This window comes from Oryx dammah, unplaced genomic scaffold (assembly GCF_014754425.2).
Source record: "Oryx dammah isolate SB20612 unplaced genomic scaffold, SCBI_Odam_1.1 HiC_scaffold_14, whole genome shotgun sequence".
Classification (NCBI taxonomy): Eukaryota; Metazoa; Chordata; class Mammalia; order Artiodactyla; family Bovidae; genus Oryx; species Oryx dammah.
In genome coordinates, this window is record NW_024070198.1 from 22,988,092 (window position 1) to 23,014,149 (window position 26,058).

General features: G+C 36.0%; 1 protein-coding gene across 1 annotated transcript; it reads right to left on the minus strand.

Moving 5' to 3' along the window:
- On the minus strand, positions 1-25,822 carry PCGF6 (polycomb group ring finger 6). Its single transcript, XM_040254363.1, has 10 exons — positions 25,379-25,822; positions 24,577-24,676; positions 24,388-24,484; positions 23,533-23,588; positions 23,373-23,432; positions 22,346-22,454; positions 17,806-17,833; positions 10,463-10,561; positions 4,318-4,404; positions 1-1,251 (listed from the first exon to the last, which is right to left on the minus strand). The coding sequence occupies exons 1-10, from the start codon at positions 25,742-25,744 to the stop codon at positions 1,195-1,197; spliced, it is 1,059 nt and encodes a 352-aa protein (XP_040110297.1). The 5' UTR covers positions 25,745-25,822; the 3' UTR covers positions 1-1,194.
- Between the last annotated feature and the right edge of the window lie 236 nt (positions 25,823-26,058).

Below are 26,058 nucleotides of genomic sequence, written 5' to 3' on the forward strand. Positions count from 1 at the left end.
TTTCAAAATAGGTTAAAATAAATTTTTATTAAAAAATTGTATTAAATGTTAGAAGAAATTTATACAGAATTCATAAATTCTTTATAAAACAATTACCAATCTTTCTCCAATTATAATTGTTTTTATGCAGATTTGGAAACTTGCAGTGAAATAAGGTTTACAAAATATTTCTTTTAAAGTATTACAATGCTAATTTTAGGCAAAATAATCTTTAAAATGGAAATGTTTGCATGCAAGTGAGTGAGCCCTCAAACACCCGTATTCTTTATCCCAGCGACAAATGGGAAAATGAACATTAAACTGACTTGCTGAGGAAACAAAGAACAAGTATTCTGTAAACCTTAAATTCATTCAAATTTTAAAATTACTTTCAAAAGTAGTACCATTACAAGGTACTGACAATCACACTGTGTACTCAAAATTAATGTTAATCAAACTAACATTCCAAAAAATGTTGCAAAGAGGCACCCCTTGTTGTTAAGATATGTTAAAGGTGCCTTCATTACACTGAAGACCTAAACCCTACAGGGGACAGTATCCTCACACACACAAAAATATAATTCATCCCTTTTAGAAGTGGATATCTCTTTAGTAGTGTTGCTGGTTTAAAAAAAAAAAAGACATAAGTTTAAAATATGACGGCAACATACAAAAGTGGCCCATAGTTTTGGTCTTTGTCTGAGAAGTACATTCTGTAATTTAACAAAGTCTGGTTTTAAACTTTCAGTTCAAAAGCACACTTCTTTTCCAACCGGATGACTGCCCAACTGATGCCATTCCAAAGAGCAGAATCCCTATCACCAACTTGAAAGGGGTATGGCTCAGTGAAGACAAAAACAGTGACTGATTTACCTCAAAGATTAGGAAACAAAATCTATATCAAAGTATCTGAAATCATAAAAAGTAAATGCTTTAAAAAATTTCCCCCTGAGCTATGGATATAGTCACTTACTAGAGAGACTTTTGACTAAACAGACTTTTCACTAAACAGACGCATTCTATCATTCCAAGTTATACTTAAAAATCCTATGATTTATAAGACTCTTATGATTCTTGGTGCTGAAAGTAGATAAGTTACATCTCAAACAGCACAAAATGATAGCAATTACATGTTTCATGGAAATCTTTGGTGAGAATGCAATCCTGCAGAAGCCGCCTTATTTTGTTCACTCACGCATAAAAGTCTTACAATCTTCAAGTAATTTTCAAAGGAGAAACCACAAGTCCATAATGAAGGACCAGCAGACCATCCTGAAAAAAATAAAAGTGTTCTGCAGTTACTTGAAAACCACTTACATATATGATCAAGTCAAAGATAGTTTATTTTTCATAACCCAACACTAATGTGAAATTCTTTGATTTAAAGAGAATAAAGATCCAAGATAAAGAAACTTGTTTATCTACTCACCTAATAACCAAACACTCCCTGTTAGTGTGCCTTTTTAATGACTCTTAGAAGAAAATCCTGAAACTACCAGTATCCACAGTTTGTCAAGGTTGTTTATGGCTAAACAGTTCTCCAAAAAGAACTAAAACTTCTCATTTTGCAGATTACTTAATATATCACCCAACTCTGGGCTTCTCTAAGAAAGACTCAATTATCATAGAGTATCATGGATCTGCTAGGAAATAAAACATTTATTTCCCATACAAATGTAGCTTACAACTAAAATAAGTGAGAAAACTTCAGAACTCTTACCCATTTAATACATGATACATTTTATTTCCTCCTTGAAGACTGTTCAGTACAATTCACCCTTTCTTTGCTACCCAGAGTCATCATTATGAACTGTAACTGTACTGCACTATATAACACAGTGATGTCCTCTGGGGTTGTCAGGAAACTTAACACTAAATGATTCCAGTTATCATGTTTATGAATCTCTTTATGTCTCCTTTCTGGATATCAGGTCTTAATTCTTTGTGCTCTCACCAAGGCTGCACCCAGCAAGCAACCTACCTTTTTAAGGTGCTATTTGTAATTTACTCTGAACTGAAAAACTAGCTTACAAAGAAGACTCATTGAGAAAGTATGCCATGGGCAATGGGCCTACTTTGAGCAACATTTAGAGGGAGTGGTGGCATACACGCCTTGCGTTTCCAACCCTGGTCTAGCTATCATCCTTTCTTTCTTCTTTATTAAGCTTTTTCATGGCTCCACTTCCTCATTTCTCATTCACTATTCAACTCACTACAATCTGGCTTCTGTTACTGGCAACTCCAGTGAAAACTCATCAGAATTCTAGAAAGGGGTTCACAAATTCAAATACCCACAAAAGCCAGAGAAGTACCATAAATGAATATGTGAGTCAGTTAAGTAGTCAAATAGGGTATGTTGAGACCAGTGATAAACCATATAGCAGATGCTTAGCTAAAGGAATTTAAACTCAAAAAATATTTAAAACACAGAATAAGCCAAATAAAGTACAATCAATCCCACAACATGTTTGGCCTACAGATCATCACATCTCTTCTAGACTAATTAGTCTAATCAAAGTAAATGAATTTGTATTGTAACACACAGAAGGATCCTATTAACATATTTACATGGATACAAATTACATTTTACAGAATGTCAATTTTTTGCATATAGTTATGTTTCAGAATTACAAGCTGTTTAAAATCTCAAAACAACTTTAATACATGTATAAAATTACACTTTATGAAATGAGATAATCTTTATAATTCAAATTTATATCTATGTTTATTATGTTTACATTCTGATAAATATATAGGAATATATAAATATTATTTATATTTTATATTTATGTGTTTCCATTTTGGTCTTCTTAAACAATCTAACCACAGAACATCCTCTAAAAGACAAGTCAGATTATGTCTCTTCTGTCCTTGGCTCAAATCTCTCCAATCAATAGTTTCCCACCTCACTCAGTTAAAATCCAGAGTTCATACTATAGCCTATAAAGTCCTGCATGGTTTTTTTCTGTCAGATCTGAGCTCCTCCCACTCTCCCTCACTTGCTACATCCTAGCCTTCCCACTGCAGAGATGTATTATTCATTTAGCTAAGAGGTCCTGAGATTACATGACACCTACATAGTTACCAATGAGGACTTTAATTATAAATATTCTTTAAATTGAAGTCATACTTTCTACCTACTCCATTGACTTTGGGATTTTACGCCTAGCTTTTTATATTTCTAATCAAGCTTAACTTCAATTTTACTTTTGTATTTTATGAAGATCTTTTGAATTATCTGTTTCTAAAATATAAACAATTAGTACAGTATATTTCTAAAAACATGTAAGAATAATAAAATAATTACCCAAAAAAGTATTCAGCTACCCCTTCATTAAGATCCTAAGCTTTAAGTTCAACTTTTTCAACAGTTGAACCTTGATTCTACCACTAACTAACCAAGTGATCTTGGGCAAGGTACTTAATTTTCATACGCCAGTTTTGTCATCTATCAGATTCCCCAATGGATTTCAGAATTAAGAGGCAAAATTCCAAAAGAAACTGGATTTTTCTTTTCATTAAAATTGTAGGTCTTATCTTGCTTTCATTTATCCTTATTAGATTTCACACTATACTTCCCACTCACATTATAGGCTACTTAAAATATCGTAACAGTTACCATGGCTTCTTACCAACTGAGCTAGGAGTGGTATCTGAAATCTCTACAGACTAATGAGTATCAGCAAATTTTTCTTAAAGACATGTCCTTGCAGATACACTTGCCCAGCAGTCTTCAAAGCTCTACTGCAGTACGAGACAGAGAAGAAAAAAGGCCTCTAGAATCAAACTGCCTGGAGTTTGAGCCCTGGCTCCCACACTTACTAACTGTGGTTAAGTTACATGTCCTTTCTGTACCTTACCTGTGCGTGCATGCTCAGTCACTTCAGTCCTGTCTGACTCTGTGCTACCCTATGGACTGCAGCCCGCCAGGCTCCTCTGTCCACGGGATTCTCCAGGCAAGAATACTGGAGTGGGTTGCCATGCCCTCCTCCAGCGGATCTTCCCAACCCACGGATCAAACCCAGGCCTCCTGCACTGCAGGCAGATTCTTCACCATCTGAGCTCCAGGGAAATCCACCTTACCTGTACCTTTCCTTATCTTTAAAACTGGGGATAAAAGAATACCTACCGCAGAAAACTATGATGAGTAAGAGAGCTCATCATTACAAATCATTTAGAAAAGTACCTCACACACAGTAAGCACCCAGTAAACATTAGCTTTATTATTTATAGTCCAGATAATTCTAATTATAGAATGTTTATTAAAACCCTGATAACACGGAACACTCTTCTTTCATTAATTAACTTACCCGTTAGACATAAACATGGTAGACCTACCTGCATTGCTGCATCGCCTATTGCACGTCGAATTTCCCTTAGAGTTTGATACCGTTCTAACAAGTGATCACCACAGATGATGTCTACCTACAGGCAAATAAGAGTATAAGTTTGCTGTCCTGCTTCAAAAAACCACATTAAAAAAGAGGAAGATCAACATAAGTATTTTTAGACTAGACTTTGCTATTTTGTTTTTTATTTATTTATTTTGGCCATGGCATGTGGGATCTTAGTTCACCAACCAGGGATTGAACCCATATTCCCTGCGTTGGACGTGCAGATTCTTAACCACTGGATGGCCAGGGAGGTTCTGACTTAACTATTTTAGGCTGATTAAACATTCTTATGAAAGAGTTTAGAAACTATTTATAAATAAAATGGAATGAGCACTAGAGGACACGGCACAACACAGAACACTACAGCAGATACTCCAAATGGTTTCCTTGAATCTCTCAGAACAAGTTAAACCATACTTGATACGTTCAGCATAAGATGGCACAGAAAATTATATTTTTAAACAGCTCCATGACACAATGATTAAGGGCTTATAATGCTTCAAAAGGCAATCTTTGGTTGTTTGATTTTCTTATTAAGGAATATCTCATTTTCCAACAATGGAAAGTCTAACACTGATATAAAGTACACAATAAGGCATCGTGTTTTACTGGTAGAACAAGCTTAACAAGGTCTTTTCAGCCCTTTTAGTAATGTCAAAGCTCTAAGATAAATCTACTTTTATACTGAATGCACTAGACAGAACAATATGGTTGTATAGTTATATACTATATTGTATATGATTTCAGTATAGTCACTTGCTAGAAACAGAAATGAAGTCCTTACATGCTCTTTAACTGAGTACTCCTTTTCCACGGCTTTAAAATGGGAGCAGGTCCTCAACATCTTATTAACACATATCACTTAATAGACTCCGTCTCCTAAGACTCCTATTTAGCTTATGGCATGAAATTCTTCCTTGCTCCAAACCAGAGTATCACCTCTTAACTCCTATTTCTCCTTTTCCTTTCTTCTCACATGCAGTCAGCTACACCTGTTGCTTCTTTCTTCACAATACCTTTTAAGTTCATATCATTCTTTCAAGTGCTGCCTTCAGGTTTAAACCACTGGAATCATCTCCTAACCAGATTCCTAACTTCCAATTTTGTTTACTCTAAAAATCCTATGCAATGCCAACATGTTAATCCCCCTAAAACCTTTAGCATGCTTGTGTAAAAATAAAAGTACCTGCATTTAACTGATGAGCCACTAGGCACAGCATACATTACATTTATATATTTTACATATGTTATCTCATATCATTTTCACATTCCTGTGAGTTAGGTATTATAATTCCCACTTTGCAGATAGGGATGCTAAGAAGTAAAGACATTAAATTTTCCTAAAATCACAAAACCGGTAAGCAGTAAAGTTCAGATCTGAACCCAGGTCTATTTCCAGGTCTATCTTTCTCCAAAAATCAGTGCATGTCAGGGATTGGCAAACTTTCTATAAAGGGCTAGATAATAAATATTTTAGGCTTGTAGGCCACAAGATCACTGTTGCTGCTGCTAAGTCACTTCAGTTGTGTTCGACTCTGTGCGACCCCATAGACGGCAACCCACCAGGCTTCCCCGTCCCTGGGATTCTCCAGGCAAGAACACTGTTACATGTGCTCAATTCTGTCACTGTAGTATAAAAACAGCCACAGGATGGCTGTTAAAATAAAACACCATTTATAAAAAGATGGCAGGCTAGATTTGGCCTGTGGGTCAGTTTGTCAAGCCCTGTGCTATCTCACAATGAATAACCTCCAATTAGTAACAACTCTTGTTTAATGCTTACCAGTTTTAAAGTGGTAGAGCAATATCTGTTTGCAAAAGGACTTGAAGGCAGTAACAGCTGATCTGCGCACAGAACTTAGATTCAAGAAAAATTATAGACCTTGGAAACTAACATTATGTTTTTATTAAGTATCCAGCAAGCCAACGACCACCACTGTTAGTGGGCTTCACCACGTGGGATACATTTATGACTTGGTTACTACAAATTTTCCACTTAATCCCAAGAGGTTAGCCAGTTACTAACAGTTTGATGCATATAGTCCTAGACGCGACGTGTGCACATAGGGATTTTATTTTTATAGAAATGGGATCGTGTCACATATCTTGTTCTACATATTCTTAAAACATACACACACACACACAAACACCAAAACCTTAACACACACGGACATCTTTTGGAATGCATGGTTAACTCTGTCTTTAATAGCTGCATAGTGTTCCATTTTATGAAATGTATCATAAATTTTATATCCATTCTCCTCAGAAACATTTAACTGCTTCTCACTTTACCTGTTGATTAACTTAGTTCATTCAAACAAAGTTATATCTTGGAGGATATCACAAATATGACCCTCATATTTGATAATTAGCTAGAAGAACTCAGCATATTCACAGCTGTGATTTACTACAGCAACACAGCAAGGATAGAGTCAGATCATCAGTAAGGTAAAAAGATGTAGGGAGAGTCTGGAGAAATCCATTCACAGGCTTCCTTTGCTCTTCCCTCCCAGTCCAGGAAGCAATACTCCTACAATACTCTTTTATCTAGCAATAGAAATGCAGCCAATTTGTGCAGTGTCTCTGCCAGGGGAGCCCACTTGAGGCTCAGAGTTTAGGGTTTGTACTGAGGCCTGGTCGTGTTGGGATTCTCTGCCTAACAACTACCAAATTCCAGACTCCCAGAAGTAAAGCAGGCATTCACTGTTTGTTCAGTCCACACACAGGGAAACATAGTTAGGTAAGCTTTCATATTAGTGCAGGGAACTTTTTATAAGCCAGCTCCCTAGATGCTAGGCAAGGGCCAACCTTGTAAGCCAGTCCTAAAGACAGCAACCTCGGGTCTGCTTTGTTAACTCTTCTCTGCATAATCTTTCTAACCTCTGGAGTATTAAGTCTTAGACAGGAAGGGTAACTACAATATTTCTGAATCTCAGAGCAGAAATCAGAATGTGAAGATAGTCTTTAGGGAAGAAAAACCCTTAACTTTTTAAAAGCAAGATCACACTAAAGCTTCCAAGACAGAATTTTTCACTGAATGAGCCAGTGCCACACTCATCCCTCCTTGTTCATACATACCCTTTTCTTTGATAGAAAGTTCTTTTCTTCCTCATCTGGCCAAAAAAAAAATCCTTTTACAAATTCAGAGCTAAATCATTCACTCTGTGTTCCTGTTGTACTCATCATAGCCTACTGTCATTTTATATCTTTCTCACACAGTTCTGAGTTGCCTGACAGCATGAATTTTCTGTCTCATGTTTGTAGTGGATGCCAAGCACACAGATTGCTCAATTTAATATTAATAAATAGTAAATGAATGGTAGGGATATACCATATGACACATTAGAATCTCCGTAAATGCTTTGGAAATAATTCAGTGGTATGGTTAAGGGTTAAGGTAATATACTAAATAATAATAAAAAGGGAACTTATTGGGACTTCCCTGATGGTTCAGTGACTAAGAATCCTCCTGCCAATGCAGGGGACACAGGTTCTATCCCTGGTCCAGGAAGACCCCACATACCTGAGGCAACTAAGCCTGTGTACAGCCTCAATTACTGAGCCTGTCTGTCACAACTACTGAGTCCATGTGCCTAGAGCCCATGTTCTGCAACAAGAGAAGCCACCACCATGAGAAGCCTGAGCACCATAAGAAAGAGTAGCCCCTGCTCAGGACAGCTAGAGAAAGTTTGCTCACAGCAACAAAGACCCAGCACAGACAAAAAGGAAAATAAATAAATAAATCTTAAGAAAAAAAAACCTACCTTATAAGATGGAATTTAAAATTTACTACTACATCTTTCATAGAGAAGATATTTAGTGATAAATGTGATAAGCATTTTATAAAACCAAAAATAAGTCTAAGTGATGTACAAAGGAATATACTATAAGAGTTGGTTAAAAAAGAAAAACAAGAAAATACAATAAGACATCAATAAATTCAAAACACCACTAAATCACCCATGATAATTCAAAAACATCAGGATCTCTATATGAAAAAAATCCACTCAGATAATTATTGATTTCTGACTTGAATTGACTTAAATCTCTTAAGAACACGTGATCTATATATTTTTTATCTTTCAGAACTATCTTCTTTTTTTAACTTTTATCTGCCACAAATAAATAATATCTTTAAAGGTATTTTATCATTTAACAATCCCTTAGTAATCATGCATTCCTGCTAGTAAATAACCATTCATGAAGGTCACATATCTGTAAACAAAGCATACATTTTCTATTTGGAACTAAATGGTTTTAAAGAAGTTCAGCACAGAAGACTCAAGTGACTGGGTTGATCAAGAATTGTTTAATGGTTAACTATTTTGTTTAATGGTTAACTATTAACCATTGGCATGCTCAGTCCATGGGGTTGCAAAGAATCGGACATGACTGAACTGTACTGAATGGTTAACTAGCTCAATGTTTCATTCATATTAGAAGTAACTCTTGTTTATTTTCTCTTGAATTTAGAAAGCTTCAACAATTTTAGTCACAAATGAGTCTGCATAAGTTTTAACATTTTGGTGAAATAGTAATTTATGAATGTTACCAGCTATAAAGTATCTGAATTATAAAAAAATATTTACCTAGAGAACCAAGAGCTGAGAGAGAAAATTAAAGACTGAAACAATTTCAAAATGTTAAAAGCCTTGAATTCTATGAAATGAGGAAAAAATAAACCCACATTTTTATACAGTAGAGTCAATTTAGAGTTTTGGCAACCAAATTTCTTAAAACACCAAATGTGAAATTTATCAATGGCTCTGATCAGTATCTAGCCACAGAGGAAGTAATCTATACCTTAAAGAAAGCCTCTTGGGTGCCACTTCTTATTCTATATAATCAGGTGCAACTCATAATTTCTGCTCTTAGAAATAACAGACTATTATGGGATCACTCATAATTTTTTGCTCAGGAGTCTGTAAACAGCTATCTATTTCTCACCAAAAGACAGAATAAAGGTAATAAATAAGTCATTTCCAGTTTTCAGTTGCCGTGAGATATAGCTAGCATGATGTCAAAGTCAGTAAGGGAAGTCACATCTAACTGCATTTAATATATATTTGGAGGAGGGCACGGCAACCCACTCTAGTATTTTTGCCTGGAGAAGCCCTATGGACTGAGGAGCCTGGCGGGCTACAGTCCATGGGCTTGCAAAGAGTTGGACACGACTGAACAATATATATTTAATACCAACAGATATTGATACTAAAAGCATAGCAAAATTTCATCTAGTTTTAAAATATTTACTAACTTAATCTATAGTAAATAGATATTTTAGAAAAAAATTATTCTGTGAAATTTTACACATTATGAAGAATAACAAAAAATCCCTTTTAAATTTGATTAATGAAACAGCAAAACTATATAAATGTGCATTTTCACCAGCCCACATTACTATAAATATACTATGAGTATATTTACACTTTATATTCAATAATACATGGTGTTTGAGATTTTCATCTTACAAAAGAAAGTATTATACAACTAGAATGGAAGATCTTTTTCAACCCTTAGAAAAATAACAGTCTATACTAGATAGATATTTCACTTTTCTAGGTGTCCTGAGCTAGATACTGATACAAGGATGGCCTCTGAAGAGACTGAATGGATAGAAAAGTATACTTTTGCTCTACTATCAAAAAAGAAAAGAGCTGGAGTGGAGGCTATAGAAGCTCTTTAATCATTCTCATATCCTCAGCTTTTCTCTGACACCCAGAGATGGTAATCAACAACAGGAAGAAATAGCCAGTAAGTCAAATATGATTAAAATTTGGGGGTAGGGATCACTGCGTACCAATATTCAATAACTATTTATAATATCTACAATGTCATAAAACAAAAGCCACTGCATGAAATCCTAGAGACGGTTCTTTCTTCAATATGCTAAAGGAATCTCACAACTTCCCGTTTTTTAATATTTATTTTTATTTGGCTGTGTCAGGTCTTATCTGCAGCATGTGGAATCTAGTTCCCAGACCAAGGACTGAACCCAAGCCTTCTGCATTGGGAGTGTGAAGTCCCAGCCACTGGACCACCAGGGAAGTCAGTCCCTTCCCCTGACTTTTTACATACATATACTCTACCTGACAAGCTGGATCAAGACCCATTTTTCTTCTGAGGAATTTTTCTACATGTCCGATAGTTGCTTCTCCTGAAACTCGGACAAACTTCTTTTCCAATGGCTACAAGAGTAAACAAACAAACCAATTTCAGGTAAAAAAAATACATAAAATACATAAACCTTAAAATACATTTTACAGCAAAGATGATTCAAAAGATTTACAAAAGAAAAAATATCATGAAATTTGAGTTAATTTATCTATCCCATACAAAAAAGAATTTTTGCTTAGCTTCTCCTCTCTAAAAAATGTCAACAATTTTTTTAAATAGAAAGGCTTTAAAACTTAGAGCAAAATTTATTGACAGTGAATATGCAAGATTCAAGGTCTAAAAGAACCTAGCTTCCTCAACAAAAAAACTGCAAGGAAAAAAAAAAAACACACAACCAGTCAAAGAGTAGGAGGAATCCATAGACTAAAAAAGATATAAGGCCTATAAATAGGAGATATCAACCAATTACAATATATGGATCTTATTTGGATCCTGATTTTTAAAAATCTATAAAACAACTTTCATAGGAAACTGAAATAGCATGTGAATATTTAACTAAGGAATTACTGTTAATTTTTAAAACTATAGCATCATTATTATACTTTTATAAAAAGTCCTCTTTCAGAAGCAAACTGAATTATTTCCTGATAAAACTATAGTCTTGGATTTGCTTGAAGATTATATAGGAGAAGTGATAAAGGTAAAGATGAACTGAGATTGGCCATGATTTTATAATTATTGACATTAAGTAATACATGTACATAGGCATTCATTTTACTATTGTCTACTTTCATATGAGTTTGAAATTTCTTGCAATAGTGGAAAATAAAAAGATTAACATATAAACATAAATGCCTGGAATCTGATCCAATGGTCTAAGGTGATGGGTAGAGAGACCGTAGGGTTTTAAAGTAGAAACAAACTAAATGCTTTCCCTGCTATTCTATCTCTGAGGCAATTAAAAGGATATTACTATTAACAAAAATGAAAAGCTGGGGTAATAAGAAGTAAAAGGTACCTTCTAGGAAAACATAAAAGTATTTTTCTAGAACTAGCAGAAAGGAATCCTAGAATTGTTACCAAAAGGACGCAGGCAGGTTAAGCACGTATTTGTCCCACGTAACAGCACTCAGCTCTCTTCTCTGAATTTGGTTTCGTAAGAACTTTCCTAAGGATAGCCTTATCCCTAAATACCGTAGTGCAACAGATAGCATATTAAGTGCAAATATTCCAGAGACAGGCTGCCTGGGTTTAAACCCTGATTTTGTAATTTTCTAGCTGCAAGTCTTTGGACAACTTGCTAAAGCTTTCTGTGTTTCCATTTCCCCATTTGTAAAGCAGAGATACTAGCAGCACGCACCTCACAGAATTATCACAAGGAAAGGGTGTTAAAAAGTATGTGTGTGTATGTGTGTGTGTTAATTGCTCAGTTGTGTCCGACTCTTTGTGAGCCTGTGGACTGTAGCCCGCCAGGCTCCCCAGTCCATGGAATTCCCTAGGCAAGAATACTGAAGTGGGCTGCCAATTCCTCCTCCAGAGGATCTTCCTGACCCACAGATTGAACCTAGGTCTCCTGCACTGCAGGTGGATTCTTTACCATCTGAGGCACCAGAGAAGCCCTGATATATGTAAATAACTATAAATAATTCCTGGCACACAGTACGTACTTAGCTATTACTAGTGCATTGATTTATTGTGCTCCTTTATGTGAAGGAATTTAATTAGAGGACCTAGTTGTCATCATGGATACTGACATAATGCAGACAAAAATGGCAAAGGTTCGAGTTTTTTTAACACAGGTATAAAAACCATCTCGAAAATCTATGGCAGTCTTTCTCACTAAGGAGCAAAACAGCAGTGTTCCAAGTGCAGTCGTGATGAAGGTACTGCACTGTAGTACCACTGCCTGAATAGCCTGGATCCTATCAAGTGCCTCGAGAAGCTGCAATTCTGGGTTATCTAGCTAGATGCCTGCAACAAGTGCATTTCTGAAGGTCAATTTCTCATTACCATCTTAACAGTAGGCTTCTGGTATACCAACAGAGGATAGTTCAATATTCCTCATTTCTAGTTCTTGATGAGCACTTCACCCCATGTGTTTATTAAGATTAATCCAACTTAGCTGAGGTTATCGATACTGTGCTTTTTAGGTTATCCAGAACAGAATTATGAAATCTGCCAAGATCTGAAAGAAAACATTGGCCTTAGCTTTCAAAGTTGGGTTCTCACATGGTTACCTTTAGTCTTCATACTCTAGGTTCACAAGGTAACACTTTTCTGCTATAATTTTCACATTTAGCTTTTTTAGAAGAAAATGTATCTTCTGATATTTGCTTTTTTTTTTTTCCTTAAGACCCAGTTCTCACCTAAATGGTCAACTTAGTTTTTCCTGCTACATCTAATAGCCTCCTACCATTTGTACATAAACAGAAAAGTAAACTTTCATAGAAGAATTATATTTCCTTGAAATTAAGCACAAAAATCTTCCCTATCACCTGTTAACACAGAAGGTCAATTTGATAAGAAAGCTGGAATAATAAGATAGAATCTATAGGGAGATTTAAGAGACATTCAGTTATTTTCTGGCTATAGAAAATGCATACTACTAAAAATATCTTTTAAAAAAGATCAACTCATTTTACCTTGAAAAAATTCCTGCCTCTGTCAACTAAAAATATTTACCAACCCAGTAGCAAGGTAAATCCCTAGTAAACAGACTGTAATTCTGAAATACCACCCAAGGATACCTTAGAGAAATGACCAATTCTGTGTCTGGGGCAAGAGATATACGAGTTGAGTATGAAATATCTTGTTATTACAGCCATGATTATCTTAAGATATGACAATCTGAATATCAAAATAGATCATTAAAGTGGATTTAAACCACAAATATATTTAAATGCAAAGTAAAACAAAAACACTGATTATGACTGGAGCATGCTAAAGAATCAACTCATTATTTTGAACCTGGTAAGTAAAGAGAAAGAATCAGCATTTATCCTTTCTTTCCTATATGAATGGTATCACTGGCTAACCAAACAGAAGTTTCTCTTACAGAAGTATTTCAATAAACGGAGGAGGAATAACAACATCATTTTCCAAACCCTATTAAGCTAATGGACTTGACATTGAGTACCAATACTTGTTAGCATTACAAAGACACACACAAAAATAGAGACAAAAACACACACACACACACAAAGAGACACAAACACCCAGACATTATGTGCCTCCAGATGGACAAAAACACCAACACCTATAAAGTATTCTTAGTTCCCTCAAGTCAAACCTGTATGATCAATACTCAGACTTAACTACCAGTTTACGAGCAAGACAGAAGAACTTGATAAATTACAGAGATGCAACATCAAAACCCAATCTGCAGGAAACCATATAGCACAAATGACTCAGTTTTGTCAACAATGAACTGCGAGAAAAAAGAAACAGAAAACTTATAGATTTAAAGATCTATCAACCCACCACAATGTATGAACATTATCTGGACCTTGATTTAAAATAAAACACTCACTGTGACTAAGATAAAAATCTGTACACTGACTAGATACCTGGTAAGAAACATCTTTTTTTGTTCCCCACTTCCAATCTTTTGAAAAATCACAAACTTACAAAGAGGTTATAAGACTAGTAAAATGAAGATCCAGATAGACTTCACTTACTTTATAAGCTAGAATATTAACATATGGCTATATTTGCTTTATCTCTTCCAACGTATATGTATGTGTGTATACATACATGGACACGTTATTTCTTAAGTTGCTGCTGCTTAGTCACTCAGTGTGTCTGACTCTTTGCAACCACATGGACTAAAGCCCACCAGGCTCCTCTGTCCATGGGGATTCTCCAGGCAAGAATACTGAAGTGGATTGCCATGCCCTCCTTGAGGGGATCTTCCCAACCCAGGGATTGAACCCAGGTCTCCGGCATCGCAGGTAGATTCTTTTCCTGTCTGAGCCACTAGGGAAGCCCATTTCTTAAGTTACTTGCAGACACTAAGATATTTTACCCCAAAATATACCTGCAGTTTATCTTCTCAGAATAAAGGGACTCTCCCTCATAACTACAATATAATCATGAGGAAATTTATAGACACATTCAGGAAATTTATAACAATACAATGCAATTATCTAAATGGCTCCAAATTCAAAATTTTCCAATGTCCTAGTAATGTCCTTTGTATGTTGTTCACTGACTCGATGGATGTGAGTCTGAATGAACTCCAGGAGTTGGTGATGGACAGGGAGGCCTGGCGTGCCGGGGTCGCAAAGAGTCACTGCACACTGCATTTTGTTGTCATGCTTCTCTAATTTCCTTTAATCTAAAATAGGTCTGTCACTTTATTTTTATCTTTCACTACACTGACATTTTTGTAAGTTGTTTTTTTGGTATGATACATGTTCACTAAAAAAAGGGACTCATCTTTTAAGATTACTGAAATACTTTACAGAGGAAGTGGCAAAATGCCAGGGATTTATTTCAGAAAAACATTAGAAAGGGAAGTGTGGGAGTCCCTGGCGGCCTAGTGGTTAGGATTCAGAGCTTTCGTTGCCATGGCACGGGTTCAGTCTCTGCTTGGGAAACTGAGATCCCACGAGCCCCGTGGCAAAGTGCCCCCAAAAAGAAGGGAAGTGGATGGAATTATAAAAGAAATTCAATTGGTCATTAGTTAACTGGTAAAACTGTGTGATAGATGCACTGTCTACTTTTCAGTTTGTTCAGTATCTTCATAATTAAAAGTTAAAGAAAAAAAGATTCCTAGGAAAAATTTTCTGACATGTATTACTGCTTGGTGGAATATTTTTAAATTGAATGCAGCAAACAGACTTTATGACTGTCATGCCATAAGTGTATGTGGTGAAAAGTTTAACTAGGCATTATCCTAGCCAGACATATTTATTTGAACTCCAAGATAAGAAATAAAAGCAGCTTTTTAAGCAGTAGATTATACTGAGCTATAATATAAAAAACTGTAACTCCCCTATAAATGCAGAATTAAAAGAAAAATGCTAAGATTGCCAAAGTGTTAGCTAAGAAAGTATTTTTTAAAAAGACTGTTTTAGCAAAATAAAAATAGTCAAAAATAGGATCATTTGTTTCTAAAACAATGCATTCATTACCTCATACAGACATAAGCCTGAAAATTAACACGGAATGTTTAGTTAATACTGAAAACGTAATGCTTCAAAACTTTAACAATAGTATAAATAAACTCCTATAAACTTAGCTTTATCAACTCAAAGTCAATCTTGTTTTAAATAAATCCCACCCTTTTCCTATCTCAACTGCTTCCTGGCCCCCATCCCCCAGGCTTGTTTTGAAACAAACCGCTTACACATCATTTCCTTTGTAAATACTTCAGCATGCATCACTAAAAAATAAGAACTCTTAAAGAACATAATACCACCACCATACTTTAAAATTCCTTAATATCAAAAAATAGACAGTAAGTGTACAAATTTCACCAACTGTCTCAATCTTTTTACCTAGTAGAAAATGATTTTGTTTTTAGGGTTGTCATTACAAAGAGAATAAAAAATTTAATGTATATATTATTTTTATCAGATATATTTTTGTTTTCTCAAAATGCATGCACTAAATTTATTACAAACAATGCTTCTATTTGAAGTTTTCTTGGCCTTGGCTTGTTTTTTAACAGCTTTACCGAGATATAATTCACTTATCATTAAATTCACCGCATTTTAAAGTATATAATTCAATGGTTTTTAGTGTATTTACATAGTTGCGCATCTATCACCATTACCTAATTTTAGAACATTTTCATCACCCAAAAAGAAATGCATGCCAATTAGCAGTCACTCCCAACTTCCTCTCACCCCCAAGCATCTGGCAACCGCTAATCTACTCCGTATCTCTATGCTTTTGCCTATACTGGACATTTCATGTAAGTGGAATCAAATAACACATGGTCTTTTGTGCCTGGCTTCTTTCACTTAAATGCCTTCAAGATTCATCCATGTCGTAGCACGTATCAGTACTTCATTCCTTTGTATGGCCAAATACTGTTCCACTACATGGATATATCATACTTGGTTTATCCATTCATCAGTTGATGGATATTTATGTTACTTACAATTGGGGGCTAGCATCTCATAATTTCTTTAGTTTTCAAATCCTACGCAAATAAACACCATACACTGATGTCCCTTGAGTCTCTTCTAATCAATATATTCTATCTATATGTTCCCTCTTTATGTCTTTCCCTTTTATTTGCTGAAGAAACAGAACTGTTTGTCCTTGTCCTACAATTTTCCAGTATCTAGATTTGGCCTATTAAATTCCTACAGAGTAATTAAGTTCCTGTGTCCCCTGGATTTCCTGTAAACTTCAGTGAACTCTAGGAGCCTATGACTGTACTTGTCCCATACAGAAACTCCTATGCTACTTTCCCACCCACCACACTATGAAAGGGCTTCCTAAAGTTTATCACTGTAAGTTTGGTATTTTACAACTTAGAAGAGGTTAAAAGTTACCAAACCTAACACTGCATCCCCTCCATCACAATGATCTCTGGGAAAAACCTATAATATACTTTGTCCAAAAAAGTACTCATCTATTCCTATGCATCAACTCATGTCCTTTAAGCCACTACAGTCACAAAACAAAACACTATGCCAAACCAGGTATAATTCACCCGTATTTTCGTGTAGACTTTGACAAAGTCACTGAAAATCTAAGCAGATCAAAGTCAGTTATTTCTTTATATTTTTATAATCCCAAGTAACTATAAGGCCTGATTAACCCCCTTTAAAAAAGTCTCCTCTTCCTGAGTTACTCATACTACAGGAACTGCACAGTGTGCAATGGCACCTGTGATACCGAAGCCTTTAAGACAACTCTGAACTTAAGAGTTCATTCTTACTGCTAAAGTTTCACTGAATGATTGAAGTGAAAAGCTGAGGCAAGTTAATTTGAACCAAAGATGTTACATGAAAATGAAATTATAAGTTCATATTTAACTCTGAATGCCAACTATGCAAAAAATGCTTTGAAATATTTTTTAATCACCAAATCAGCACAGCATTTGGCTTCACTTTTAAAAATTACTCACTTATTTTTCCTTAGACCATTGCTGTGAAATAATAAAAAATCCCTACTTAATAACTCTTTTCTCAAAAATCTATTATGAGAGCATTATTGAATATACTCCAAATTTCAACAAGTTTTATTTCTAAAACACTTTTTATTGTTATAAGACAGTTTCCACATGATTGTTAATCTTAAATTTGTGTCTTATAAGGCCCTCTTGTAAAGCAAATGAAAAATAAAAGTAAAATACCTTAAAATGTCCTGTGCCTTCATTAGCACTGAAAAATAAAAGCAAAATTAATCAATTTTAAACTACATATTTAATCATATAACACAGAAAAATAACATAATATAAATATTTGAGAAACATCAATTTAATCTTAAAACAGTCAACTAACCCTTTATGAAATGAACAGATACAGTTAATTGTCATATCTGCCACCTAGTGGTAAGGTAAAGGCAGTTTTATACCATAGTTTATTTTGCTTTGTATATTTTCTTCCAGGAATCAAAAGCATAGTCTTAATATTTAGATTTCCCCCACATATAGCATTCTAACATTTTCCAGTTTTAAGTAAAACATCTTTTCTTTATCATAATTAATGTGTTTTTTTCTCAACAGTAACATTTTCAAGATAGAGTCCTTAAAGAAAGCTGCTACTTTTCCTCTTGTTTACTTGTAGCATAATTACCTGGGCACGATTGACTCAATTTGTCTTTCCCCTACAAGGACAGAGACTTTTGATTAAATCAATTACTCATATCATGAAGAGACAAGGAACAAACTTTTCTGAGCATCTACTATGCACCAGGAGTTATATTAAGTCTTCATATATTATGAATGGTTTTCATTCAGTCCTCACAGTAGCCCTGTAAATCAGGCACTAGAATCTCTAGTATATAGATAAGGAAAATTAAGCTCAGAGATGATGAATAACTTACTTAGGGGTTACAGAGCCAGGAAGTAATAAAGCTGGGTTTCAAACACAGGTGTACATATCAAGGCCCACATTCCTTTTTTTTTTTTCCACGCTGCCCAGGATCATAGTTCCCTGAACAGAGATTAAACCTGTGCCATGAGCCATGGCAGTGACAGCTGCAGAGTCCTAACCACTGGACCACCAGGGAATTCTTTTTTTTTTTTTTTTTCACCAGGGAATTCTTAAAGCCCACATTCTTTCTTTCCTATCATGTGAAGAATAGGCAAGGTCACAATAGCATCATCTAGTGTATTCTTGTAACGCAAATATAAAGACATTAAAATATACAAGTTTTAACTATTTATAAAGTATGTTATACTGACATAAATATAAAACATAATTTATGTATACATACTATATATAGACTTAAACCTAAGATTATAACATAATCTTAAGAGTTATACAATATTCTCAGGAATTCCCTGGTGGTCCAGTGGTTAGGACTCTGTGCTTTCACTGCCAAGGGTGTGGGTTCAATCCCTGGTCGAAGAACTAAGATCTAGCAAACTGTGCAGCCAAAAAATAAATAACATCAAATAAAGTAAAACACCCTCTTCTTCATGATAAGAATTATCGCTATAGAATCCATGATGCATGGGCATCTGGCTTCCGCTTAAATGTCTAAAGAGATAGCTTCTTATTGACAAGTCTGTTCATTCCATTTGTGGGCAACTTTAGAAACCACCTGCTTGCACTGAATCAAATGTTTCTCCCTGTAACATACCTACTGGCCCTTGTTTCGCCTTTTGGTGCTCTTGTAAATTAGATTCAGTTTTTCTGCCACCACACATGATATGGTTTTCACACCTTTTACTATTCTGATTACACCTCCATTTACCAATAGCTCTCTTAAAATGTAGTGCCCAGAGCTGAACATAAGACCCTAGTTGGCTAACATAGCATACAGTGGAATAACAACTCTCTGGTTTACTAAACATCACTGAGCTTAAGATTACATAAAATTTTTGCTGTATCTTCTCTCATACACTCTCATGTGAGTCCATTTTCTTTACCAGGCAGATGCTGTACATATTACAGCAACAGACTAACCTTTATTTCTGAATGAACCTGCATTCAGCCTGAGTAGTTTAGACATGTGAGGAATACTGCATGTAGATTCTTAATGACAATCCTGTGACTTGGTATTATAATCTCCAATTTAGAAATATGGAAACCGATGACCAGAAGAGTTAAGCTACATCCTAAGGGTTACATACCTTGAGTTATGCTTTTTCCGTATACACTATACTGCCTGTCTAAGATTATTTCTTTTTATAATTTTCTACCTTACACATAGAAACTGAAAAACAAAAAGAAGTACTGTACAAGACTATCTTAAGATCACAAAAGATGCATACCAAATTTGGAGGTGGAGTGGGGAATCTCACTTCATGCTCATTCCAGCGGTTGAAAAACCAGTCCACAGGCTGAACCCAGCTCAGTATTTTTGCTCCTCCAATTCAAGCAGGGTCATTAGCTGGATCAAATTTACCCTTATACTTGCATCAGGTTAAAAATCTCACCTGAAATTTGTCTCACCATGAAAGAGCTTCCCATGGATTACCCTCAGTAGCCTGACTTCAGGAGTAACACCAAACTTTTCAATGTAATAAACATGTGGGGATTTAACTTTGAGGACTGGTGACTTCAAAAGGACTTCTTGACACATTGGAAGCTTTCTTCCCCATAAACATTTGAAAACAGATAAAAGACTATTTTCTGATGTAGACAGATTATAACTGTCCATCATAATCAACAACATACAAGGGTCAGTTCTCTCATTTTACAGACAGGGAAGCTGAAGAAGCTAAAAACTACAAGTTACATGAGGGCCAGGGCCATGGCCGACTTATTCAAATTACATTCCCAACAGTTAGCAGACTGCTGTGCTGGTATACAGCAGCACCTTAATAAGCATCTAATGCATTAACAGAAAGTGGTTAGTTCAATTTTACAAAGCTATATAACAAAGGAGTTAGGACTTAAATAGAGATCTTATCCCAAGTGAGGGCTTCTTTTTTTTCTACAGCAGGGAATGTGTTAAAAATGGAACAGGCCTGGTAAATGGTAATGACTACTTTGAGTACTGTGGTCAAGCATGTCATGATTAAGTACTGATTTGTGCTGCTGGCAGAGGCAGAGATAATGTAGCACACTTGGTGCATATTTGCTATCTTTACATTACTGCCACTTTTCAAAAAAGGTTTAAAAAAAGTTCTATTGTGTGTTAGTGGAAAAGGTTACATTTCCCCAAAATAATGTTTCAGAAATACAAATTCCTTTCAATTTTCAATTTTAATTAACTAGACTTATTAAAAATCAAGTTACATGGTAAAAAGTCAAATACAATGAAAAGTAAGACTTTTTCTGATCCTAGATTCATAAATTCCAGTGCCCTTTTATAGAAGTAACTGCTATCAACATTTTCTTAAATGTCCTTTCAGAAATGGTCTCTCCCTGTTGCGGGGGGGAATATATACATATACACAGGCATATGTCCACCACCCCCTTTTTTAAAAAAACATAAATGAGCACATGCTATATATTCTCTTCTACATCTTATTTTTTTTCACTTAAGAAAGTGAATTTTGGCAGTTGTTCCATACTAGCACATATGTTACTAGCACATGCTCATGTTCCACATACCATTAATTTACTAGTTCCTTTTTGGACATTTAGGCTGGAACACATTCTTTACAGAAAGTGCTGTTTTAAAGTTTGGTATTATATGATTTCTTAGTCTTCTAAAGAGATCTTTACTTAATTCATCATAAAACACTACTATGTGGGCTCAGTGGAGGCATAAGAAAGGTTTCTCACCTCTCAGGGATCCATAATATTTGAGAACACAGGATGAATACATAAAGAGATAAATACAACATAGTACAAGCTAGATACTAAATAAATGATATAGGCAACTTAGAGTTATAAGGAGGAAGTGACTGAGAGGTCAAATAGTCACCAGGGACATAAAATGGAAGATCTAGATTTTCCAAGAAAGGCATTTTAGTTTATCCTGCAAACCATGTAATTATTTCAAAGACTACAGTTTGATATAGGCCAACTCTATGATGACAGTTGGTCTCACAATGCTGCAATATAATGGAGTACACTATACGTTACACTGTTGGAAAGAAGCAATTTATATGAATTAGGGAGATATTCAATTTTGGGGAAATAATTTGGCAAAACCAAGTAAAGTCGAAGTTGAACATATCCTAAGACACAACAAATCTACACTCTTAGAGAACTATCTCACAAAGACACAAGGAGATCTGTAAAAAATGTTTAAAGCAACATTGTGTACAATAGCAAAAAAAAAATTGGAATCAACCTAAGTGCTCCAAAGTACAAGCAAAGATAAATTATGGTATGTTTATTTTAAGGGAACACCCAGTGAAAATGAGTGAACTAGTTATACATTTTAAGATGGATGAATCATACAGTGCTAAGTGAAAATAGTTGGAAAACATAGTATGATACCATTTAAGGTTTTCAAATGGACAAAAACAATTCTACATATTGTTTAGGAATACATACACATGTGGTAAACACATAAAAAAATGCATGGGAATGACAATCATTACTTTTAGGAGAGTAGTTATTAACCTCTAAGGGAAGCAGGGAATGAATAGGGAGAGGTACCCAAGTGCCTTCTACCATAATAGCAAGGTTGATTTTGAAAGCCAGATCATAGAGATATAAGTAGTTATTGTGCTACTCTCTAGTACCTTAGCTCAGGATGATTTTGTAACTGTTGGGACTTTAAAATTTCTTTAAAGTTTAGAGGTAGAGGTTTAGGGTACTCACCCAATAAACTCTAGTAATAAAGACATGTCAAGTTCAGGTGGAATACGAAACACTGATTCTAAGACTTTCTTAGTTCTTCCTTTGCTTGAAGGGACTGGCTGTGGAACAGCTATTTGATAGCCAAACAAAAAAGTTGAGTTAGAATAAAAACTTCATAAATTGAGATTTCTGAAAAATAATTACACAGATTTAACTATGTTGACTATTTAAAAGATCATAAAGCACTCACTTTCCCTTTTTAAAATAACATTAGCTAATCTGTCAAAGCCAGTGAAATTAGTGACAAGCCTGGGGAGTGCTCCATGGTGGAAGGCAGACATATGTGGCTGGTTTATCAGGGCCACAAAGAAAGCTCAGCATAAAAGCAACAATAGCTGTGGGTAATCCTTAATAAGCACTACTATGTGCCAGGGCTCATGCTCAGCACTTTTTATATGCACTATCGTATTTAACCCTGATTATAATTTCATGGCATAGGTACTACTACTTTTTTTAAAAAATTGAAGTACTTTATGTACTTTAACTGTAAAGAAAATGAGATTCAACTTAATAAGATTAGGCAATTTGCCTAAAGTCACCCACATAGTAAGTGGAAGAATGAGGATTTAAACTCAAATCTAACTTCTATACTCTGACATTACCATCACCATAAAAACTAGTATGTGAGCAGTTACTATGTTCCAGGCACTGTTTTAAGTGCTTTGCATTACTCAGTGAGTCCTTACAACAACTTTATAAAATGCTACAATTATCCCTGCTTTATAGAAGAAGAAACTGAAACACCAAAGTCATCTGCCCAAGTTATACACCTAATAAGGTGGCAGAGCCAGGATCACAATCCAGCTCCAGAGCCTCTACTCGTTAAGCCTTACAAACTGGGTTACAGTAAGTCATTGCCTTCAAAATCTTTATCTCTTTGATCAAAAAATAACCAGCTATCACCAAAAAAGAACCTCAAAGGGAGTGAATTTTATTAAGTTAGTATTCTTTAATCTATAAATACATTATGATATACACCCAAACTTACCAGGTTTAGGTACTTCTAGACCTCTTTCTTTATAGAAATCATGCATTTGCTTTTTTTCTCCTAAAAAATGATAAAACACAGACTAAATTACACTTAAAATATAACTAGTAGAGTCAGAAGCAATTCGGGGATTTACAACTAGGTAATAAAATAAACTTACTTTCCTCTAGATTGATCACTAATTTGTACACTATGTCTTGTAACTGTCGGTCCAACCTAATAAAAGGAAAGGATGGAGAATACCTCAGAATTCAGAAAAATACATTTGGTAAAGTGAAAGATGCCCTTTTAAGTAACTGTTTTCTCTTAGGAGTGAATATCTCCTTTCTCAGAGGTGAGTTACTTTTAGGTAGCACTAATGGTTCTCTTCTAAGAGAACCTCAAGTAATTATACATAGTCATAATTACAAGTAATTATAGACTCTTGAACAGTTTGCTAAATTGTTCCATGTGAACTGGTCTTATTTCCTAAATAAGAATGTGAGTTTGAGGGCATTTTTATTACTGAAAAATTCTGTGTATCATCTGCAAAATACTTTTCTATGAAGTAATAAAAACATAATAGTATTTGCTGAACAAATGAAAGCAGTCCACTTTTAGTGTTTTTCTTCCCTTAGCAAACTGAGCATGAACTGAGAATTTGATTAATAAGCCACAATGACCTATGACAGATAGGTTTTTCTAAACAGGCCAGTTATTTCAGTTATTACTTTTAAAACTAGAATTCTAGATACACAGAAAATGACAAGTCTAAACTAGCGTCATCAACTTCAGTGATGGAATTTAAATCCTCAAGAAAAGAAGTCTGTATCTTTTTTTTTTTTTTTCTTTTAAGGTTTACAGCAGATGTCACAGTGCCTGGTATACAGTAAGTGCTCTATATGTATTTCTTTAAAGAATATGCATTTCCCTTTCTCGTCATTTTGAGATAGGTCAAGAATTTACTACGAACTACATAGTTTCAATCTTTCAGAAAAAGTATACCTAAACTATAAATGTTACTTATTTTTCTTACCTTATGTTGTAAAGAGGTTGTGTCTGATGTACTACTATGTTGCATTTTGGACATCTGTTGCTATAGTAAAAGTGTCTGACAATGCAGCTTTTACAAACTGTTGGGAAAAAAATATTGGAATTATAATGTTTTCAAGACATTTCAAAAACTTAATATATTATTTGGAAATGTAATGAACTATACGCTTACATGTATGAAGACATTCTGTAATGGTAGTTGCATCTATTAAATAACCTTTGCAAATGGAACACAAGATGTACGGAGTCAGCTCAGAGAGATTGATCAGGCGCTGCAAATGCAATGGAAATAGGTTACAAATTCTTGCCAAGTCATACTTCCTAAATTTTTTTTATCAACAATGTGTAGTTTACTTTGCAACATGGAAACATGTTCTAATACCTCAGACCCTTCAAATACTCTCGAAGTTACAATAATACAATATGAACCAATGTTTGAAAAAGATCTCATTATTTTTGGAGCTACTGTATATTGCATCTTACTTTCTGAATTATCACAAAATGGACAAACTTTCCAGATAGTGGTGTTTAATACACAAATTCTGACTGGCTGGGTATACTGTCTGAATTAATGAAGTACGCGCTGCCCCAATTAAAAAAAAAACAAAACCTTCCCAATTAGAGATTGACTAGGTGGGGATGGGTTTCCCCACACTCTCAACATCCTGTAGAACTGGACTGTACTCCCAGCTACTGTAAGCTTCTAGGAGGCAGGAGAACAGTACCCTTGGCGCCTACATCCCTGGCACGCAGTAGCTTCAATAATGAGTGAGTCGGACCCAGCGAGCTTAAGTGACTGCCGGAATCTTACAAAATGAGTTGGCAGGGACAGAAGGCCAGTCCGTGCCACAAGCAGGCAGCGCAAGGAGAGGTGAGGGTGGACTCCAACGCCAACGGATCCAGCGGCGAGCGGGGACATCCGGCCCGGCCCTAACGGAGGAGGGCCGACGTGGTCAAACAGGGGCTATCAATACCTCCTCCTCGTCCTCGGAGTCCGGCCGGCCCCCCTCCAGCCTCAGCGAGAAGTGGCTCATCTCTTCCTCCTCTTCCTCCTCTTCTTCTTCCTCCAGGTCCTCATCTTCTTCCAACTCCTCGTCCTCGTCCTCGAAGCGGCCCCTCAAGCGGCCCAGGCTGCGCTCCGGCTCCAGCTCAGGGGGCCGGGAGCCCGAGCAGCCAGGATCCCCCGCCTCGGGCAGGGGCGGCGGGCCCTCCTCACCCGCTGCGGGCGCCGGAGTGAGGGCAGGCGGGGAGACGGGAGGCGGCGGCGGCGGCATGGTTGCTGCTCCCTCGGCATTGGCAGCGCCCGCGTTGCCTGCGGTTACCGCCGGGACCCCCTCCATACCGTAGGCAGAGAACAGATGAGGCGAGACCAGGTGGCTGGATAGCGCGGGAGTTCCGTCCGCCTGCCTGAGCTGCCAACGCGCAAGCGCTAGAGGCCTGCAGGGCCCGCTGGGAAATGTGGTTCACCGCCCTTCACCTAAGCCGGGCAGTAGGCGGAGCCACTCAGGTATAAGGGGCGGGGCTTGCAGGCCACAACTTAGAATAACCTCACCCATTTTCTACTTCGAAAGACTGATGCGCTCTACACTGCTTCTAAAAACGACGGAACTGGTTCCTTGGAGGAGGCAATGGCAGCCCACTCCAGTATTCTTGC